The 7,500-nt window shown below is 42.4% G+C and overlaps 1 protein-coding gene across 1 annotated transcript in view; it reads right to left on the bottom strand.

Moving 5' to 3' along the window:
- LOC125040410 overlaps positions 1-7,500 on the bottom strand; it is a gene marked incomplete at its 3' end in the record, with an annotated part of 74,966 nt that overhangs the window by 17,651 nt on the left and 49,815 nt on the right. The window contains 1 exon segment of the mRNA XM_047634962.1: positions 1,100-1,182. Coding sequence (XP_047490918.1) covers positions 1,100-1,182 — 83 coding nt within the window.

A 7,500-nucleotide genomic window follows, 5' to 3' on the forward strand; every position in this document is an offset into this window, starting at 1 on the left:
TGAAAAGTTCGAAACGTCACGTTTTATGTTAATTTTGTTTTCCTTTTAATATATATATGTATATATATATATATATATATATATATATATATATATATATATATGCATACACACACACACGCACACACACACACACACACATATATACATATATATATATATATATATATATATATATATATATATATTCACACACCTGTGCGTGTACAAACATATGAATAAGGGTAATCCCCCAGAGAACGGCCTTCGTCAAGACCAGAGTTCCGCCGCAAAGCATCCGAATCCACAAAAAGCTACTCGATCCCTCGTTGTAGGTCCAAGTCATATTATGCAGATATACACTCCGGGATTTAATCTCGGTCCTTACAGCACTTATCAAGAAAACTGTTTTATGCTAATGAGCTTGTTAATATGCTGATTTATGCGGCTCAGGACTAACCACCGCAAGCGTCATTACGGGCACACGAGTGGACCAACTCGGGGCTATTAGCGGTGTCAATTGGTGGAGGGAGGGAGGGAGGGAAAGAGGGGGAGGGGGGAAGGATGGACGGAGGGAGGGGAAGAAGGGGGAAGGGAAGTAACGAGGGAGGGAAAGCAAGGGGGAAGGTGTCAGGGAGAGAGGGAGTAAGGGAGGGATGGTGGGAAGGAGAGAGAGAGGGGGGGGGGGAGGAGACACAATAAAAATGATAAATAAACGCATAAATATAAAAAAAATAAAAAAACGTGCATCTTCGAACTCTCACGGCAGACTCGAGCGAAACGGCCCAAATTTTCGGGAATGAAATATAGCGGAGAGCACTTTAGCCTTCATAATAAACGTGATTGAATAGGGCATAACGAAGAAAAGGAGCATGAAGGGTTGTCTTCCTCTCTTGAAGACAAGGGACGTTGAAGGCGGGCGGCGAAATGAACAACAGGCAACGAACTTTTTTTCCAGCAACAAGATAATGCGGCGAAATTTATATCTATATTTATCTTTTTAATCCTCGAAAGAAAGTGATTAACAGAGCAGTAGATCAATAAATAGATAAATGCAGAAAATAAAAAAAAGAAGAGGGTTAGTGAAGAGAAATTTATGAATAAGAATAATGAAACTTACCTTGAGTCTTGCCATCTTAGGGTCTCCGACATTAACGTCATCGCTTGCCTTGTCTACCAAAACCTCGTCGTCCAGAAGGAGATCTGGAGGAAGAAAGAGAGAAAGACAAAAAAATATTAATATATTTCTACGCAAACCTTTGATAAAGTTACATTTTTATTTTTTTCTTACTTGTGTATTTTGTTGTATTTCAGATTTGGTCATCGTTATATAAAAAAAATCATCTGCTCTGCAAAAGAAGTCTGCATACCGCAAAAGCACACGCACACACACACACAAACACAACCCCAAACACTTATACACACAAGAGAAACAAAATGCAAGCGGATGGAAGCGAACACTCTGTGGAGAATCGAGTCCTCCTTCGCCTAGAGTCTGATTCCATTCCGGAGACCCAAGCTCGAAATATACGATATCCGCTCAACCGTAAAGTAATATAAAACGCGTTTCCGATTTTATTTCTTCCTTCGGGTAGGCCTGCGAGGAGAATAGACCTACATCTGTCACCAACATATATATGCCTAGGAGGAATTTACAGACCCATTCTCTCGTCACTACACGCACAAGGGTGTGTCCGTGTGAGTGTGTGTTTGTGTGTGTGTTTGTGCGTTTGTGTGTGTGTGTTTGTGTGTGTGTGTGTGTGAGTGTGTGTGTGTGTGTTGTACAAGAGAGAGAGAGAGAGAGAGAGAGAGAGAGAGAGAGAGAGAGAGAGAGAGAGAGAGAGAGAGAGAGAGAGACAGAGAGAGAGAGAGAGAGAGAGAGAGAGAGAGAGAGAGAGAGAGAGAGAGAGAGAGAGAGAGAGAGAGACAGAGAGAGAGAGAGAGAGAGAGAGAGAGAGAGAGAGAGAGAGAGAGAGAGAGAGAGAGAGAGAGAGAGAGAGAGAGGAGCCTTGACTCAGCAGCCCAACGGAGATCAGCAACAGGTTGGAGCATTTCCCGCGACTCTGACTAGGGCCGGATTTGGAGGGGGGGGAGGGTGCACCTAGGTATATGCCAAATGATTATGATGCCATTACTAATTACCATCACCTCTAATAATGATAATAGTAATAACAGCAACGGTGATAATAATAATAATAATAATAATAAAAATGATAATGATAATAATAAATATGATAATGATAATAATAAAAATGATAATGATAATAATAAAAATGATAATAATACTAATAATGTTAATAGTAATTATGATAATGATAATAATATCAATGATAAGAATAATAATAACAATAGTAATAATAATAACAATGATGATGATGATGATGATGATAATAATAATGATAATAACAATAATAATAATAATAATTTTAATAATAATAAAAATATTAATGACAATAGTAATAATAATAATAATAATAATAATAATTAAATCAATAATGATAATAATAACAATAAAAATAACAATAACAGAACGATAACAAAAATTATAACAATCATTATAACTATATTAATAATGATGGTGATAAAGACGTAAACAATTTCAAGTAAAATTTAACCATAACTACGATAATGATCATAATGATAGCAAAACCATAATATCACCTCATATCAGTCGTATTCAATAATGACAGTTCTTTTCTCTGCCCTCCCTCTTCCCCCCTCTCCTCTCCCCCCCTCCTCTCCCCCTGTCTTTATTCAAGTGTATCCCCCTCCCTCACTTCCCCCCCTACCCCCCCACCTAACACACAGCGATACGAGACGAGCTCACGGTTGGGGGTGGGGGTGGGAGTGGGGGTGAGGGGGTGAGAGTGGTGAATGAGGGAAAGAGAGAAAGAGAGAGAGAGAAGAAAAAAGAACATAGGGGGGTAGGTAGGGGAGGGGAGTAAGGGGGAGGAGGTTCAGAGATGAAGGTGTGTGTGTGTGGTTGTGGGGTGGGGGGGGGGGGGTGAAGTGGGGGGATGAAGAAAGGGAAAAGAGAAGAGCAGAGAGGAGGGGTGTGACGCGGTAGAAAGAGGAGGGAGGATGGGGAATGAGGGATGTGAATTAAATAGAAGATGAGGAAGACCAAGAAGTGAAAAGCGAGGAATTAAGGAATGCAAGAGTGAGTAGAAGAAAATCAATAATGAAAATGATTGAGGAGGAGGAGGAACATAAGAATGGAGAAAAGGACTGGGGAACTATGAGAAATATTGAAGGAGTGAAAGGAAGAGAGAGAGAGAAAGAGAGAGAGAGAGAGAGAGAGAGAGAGAGAGAGAGAGAGAGAGAGAGAGAGAGAGAGAGAGAGAGAGAGAGAGAGAGAGAGAGAGAGAGAGAAAAGAGAGAGAGAGAATAAGAAAAACTGAAACAAAGGAAAGAAGAGGGGAACAAGAGAAGGAGGAAGAACAGCAGCAGAGAAAGGAGGAAGAGGAATACGAACCAAATAAAAGGAGGATGAAAAATGAGATTGAAGACGAAGAAACGAAAAGAAAGGAAGTTGCGAAACGAAAAGAAAGGAAGTTGCGAAACGAAAAAAGAAGAGGAGGAGAGAAAAAAAAGGGAAACGAAAAAGGCGAAAGAAAACGTAAAAGACGAAGAAGAAAGAAAGAGAGAAAGAACGAGGAAAACAAAGAAAAGGAGGAGGAGGAGGAGGAGGAGGAGGAGGGTACTTGGTCGAGCTGCCACATTACAGGTCGCGGAGGAAAACTCGCATTTTGTGGGTGGGAGATTTTGTTTGCCTCCCGTTGCCATGGTGACGCGTGGCAGGATCACAACACAGGTCCGTGAGATCGAGGCCTGGGAGTGTCTCGATCACGACAGATTTATTCATGTGTTTATTCAGTTCTTTCTATCTGCTTTCTCCACCTTTTCCCCCTTCCCTCTTTGGAGTCGGGGACTTTTTTTTTGTTTGCCCTTTTTTTTTTTTTTTTTGTTATTCTCTCTTTCCTTTATTATCTTTTATTTTTTGTCCGATTGATTTTTCTCTTCTCTTTTATTTCCTCTTTGCATCATTCAGTCTTAAATCTCTCTCCTCTTCGATTCTCTTTTGTTTCCTTCTTCTTTTTCGTTTCCTTTGTCTTCACATTTCTTTCTTTCTTCACCTTTTCTTTGATCCATTTTCACTGCCCTTTTTTTCTTCTTTATTATAAAAATAAAGAAAAAAAAAACCCGGCATTTTCTGTGGTTTTCTTCGCTACAATTTCAGGGACCGGAGTTATGGAACCAAGTTTTGATAGTTCTATTTTTTATTTTACGTCTTTTTACTGTACTTTTTCCTTGATTTCATTACTATTATTATTATTATCATTATTATCATTATTATTATTATCATAATTATTATCATTATCATTATCATTATCATCATAATTATTATCATTATTATTATTATTATTATTATTATTATTATTATTTATATTAATATTAATTTTATTATTTTCATTATTATTATTATCATTATTATTATTATTATCATTATCGTTATAATCATTATTATTATCATTATCATTATCACTATCGTTATTATCATTAGTAGTAGTAGTAGCAGCAGCAGCAGTAGTAGTAGTAGTAGTAGCAGTATCATTACTATTATTTATGTTATTATTAGTATTATCAATATCATTAGTTTCATTATAATACTACCATCATCATCTTTATTATTAGACTTCCTTATTGTTATCATCATCTTTACCATCTTCATTATAAGTGTACACCTTTTTCAAAATATTGATAATCAATTCTATTATCATCATATTTCGATTACCGTCATCATTGCTATCATTGCCGTCAATTAATCTACGCTACTGACATAGACTGAAACGAATAAAAGAAACATAAAGATAATTGCAATAAGCATAATGGTTTGAGGTTAATGAAATTAGAATAGCGTTATGTGCGGAAGACAGCTTGACGATTCCCAGGAAACCAGGCAAATAGATTTTTTTACTAACTAGGTATGCTGACGGTGATTCCAAATCTCTCTCTCTCTCTCTCTCTCTCTCTCTCTCTCTCTCTCTCTCTCTCTCTCTCTCTCTCTCTCTCTCTCTCTCTCTATCTATCTATCTATCTCTCTCTCTCTCTTCTAAAACACTCTTGGTAAAAGTGACAGCAATAGCAAAACAATATCCATGAGAAGTTCTGAAGGAAAGCAGGACGACATTGCCAAGAGCCGAGCGGTGCCACAGGCTATAGTAATGCCAATTCAGCACCCCTCCCCCCACCTTCTCGACCCCCTCCCCCACCTTCTCGACCCCCTCCCCCACCTTCTCGACCCCCTCCCCCACCTTCTCGACACCCCTCTTTATCCCTGGATATCCCGAGACCCCCAACCCCTTCTCCCTATCCCTTACTATCTCTCCTATTCCCCAGAACCTCCTTCTGAGCCCCCCCCCCACCCCCCCAACTTTAAATTATACCCTCCCCCACCTCCTTTCCCCCTCTCTACACCTCTCCCCCTACTTCCTGCCACCCTCTTCCTACCTCCCTTTCTCCTCCCCTTTCCCCCCTCCCCACCCTTATCAGACGCCTCCGAACGCCATTCAGTCTGAGCGAGTGAGGTCCCCACCCCTTTCTCCTTCCCCTCTCCTTCTTCCCCTCCCCTCCCCCCCCCCACTCCTCTCCCCCCATTTCCCGTATGATTATAGACGCGGCCCCGAGATCATCTTGATTACTGCTTGTTAGAGGGAGTAGGAGGAGGTGGTGGGGAAGGAGGAGGAGGAGGAGGAGGAGGTAGTGGGGAAGGAGGAGAAGGAGGAGGAGGTGGTGGGGAAGAAGGAGGAGGAGGAGGGGGAAAATGGGGAGGAGGGTTAGGAGGAAGAGGAGGAATAGGAGGAGGAGGAGGAAGAGGAGGAGGGGGAGGTGGTGGGGAAGGAGAAGGAGGAGAAGAAGGAAAATGGGGAGAAGGAGGAGAAGAAGGAGGAAGAGGAAGAGGAGGAGGAAGAAGAAGAGGAGAAGGAGGAGGAGGAGGAAGAGGAGGAAGAGGAGGAGGAGGAGGAGGAGGAGGAAGAAGAAAAATACGAGGAGGAGGAGGAGGAGGAGGAGGAGGAGGAGGAAAAAGAAGAGGAGGAGGAGGAAGAGGAAGAGGTAGAGGAGGAGGAGGAAAAAGAAGAAGAGGAGGAGGAGGAGGAAGAGGAGGAGGAAGAGGAGGAGGAGGAAGAGGAGGAGGAGGAAGAGGAGAAGGAGGAGGAAGAGGAGGAGAAGGAAAAAGAAGAGAAGGAGGAGGAAGAGAGGAGAATGAGGAGGAAGAGGAAGAGGAGAAGGAGGAGGAAGAGGAGGAGAAGGAAAAAGAAGAGAAGGAGGAGGAAGAGAGGAGAATGAGGAGGAAGAGGAGGAGGAAGAGGAGAAGGAAGAAGAGGAGGAGGAGGAGGAGGAAGAGAAGGAAAAGAGCAGAAGGAAAATGGAGAGGAGGAAGAGGAGGAGGAGGAAGAGGAGGAGGTGAAACGGAGAGACGGAGTAGGGAAAAAAAAAGAACGAAATTGAGGCGGAGAAATAGTCCCGAAAACGAAGTGAAAACAAAATTTAAGAAAAAATGCGTCGAAACACACAAAAAAAGAACACGATGATAGGGGAAAAGTAGAAAATAAAATCAAGAGAAAGAAAAAGAAGAGAAGAAGAAAAACAAAATCAGAAATAAGACGTATTCGACGGAATATGAAAAAAAACAACGAATTCTATTACGATCAACCAGAAAATATCAACCCGAAGAAGGAAATATAAGAAAATGAGAGAGAGAAAAGGGAAAGAAATAAGTAAATTTATATACGATTATGAAGCACATACACAAAAAGAGATAAACGAGAAATAGAGATAAAAAATAATCAATAAACAAGCTTAACACACACAAAAAAAAAAAAGAAGTGACACAATGCAGTATTTGTTGGTCTTAATTCAGTGTCTAGTATATGAAAAATCTCTTTTGTTGTGGTTTGTATAACACACTACGTCAACTGCCCCTTCTCCCCCCGGCCCCCCCCCCCCCATCCCGCCTTCCCCCGCTTCCTACACCCTATGTCGGCTCAACTTGCACTTGTCCTCCTCCGCGCTCTCTCCTCCCCTCTCTCGCTCTCTCTCCTCCCCTCTCTCGCTCTCTCTCCTCCACTCTCTCGCTCTCTCTCCTCCCCTCTCTCGCTCTCTTTCCTCCCCTCTCCCGCTCTCTCTCCTCCCCTCTCTCGCTCTCTCTCCTCCCCTCTCTCAGTCTCTCTCCTCCCCTCTCTCGCTCTCTCTCCTCCCCTCGCTCGCTCTCTCTCCTCCCCTCTCTCGCTCTCTCTCCTCCCCTCTCCCGCTCTCTCTCCTCTCCTCTCTCGCTCTCTCTCCTCCCCTCTCTCGCTCTCTCTCCTCCCCTCTCTCGGTCTCTCCTCTCTTCTCTCTCGTTCTCTCCTCCCCTCTCTCTCTCTCACTCTCTTTTTCTACCTCCCTCGCTCTCTCTCTCGCGTTGTCTCCCCCCTTCTCTCGCTCTCTCTCATTCCCTCTCTTGCTCTCTCTCCTCCCCCC

This window comes from Penaeus chinensis, chromosome 29, assembly GCF_019202785.1.
Source record: "Penaeus chinensis breed Huanghai No. 1 chromosome 29, ASM1920278v2, whole genome shotgun sequence".
Taxonomy (NCBI): Eukaryota; Metazoa; Arthropoda; class Malacostraca; order Decapoda; family Penaeidae; genus Penaeus; species Penaeus chinensis.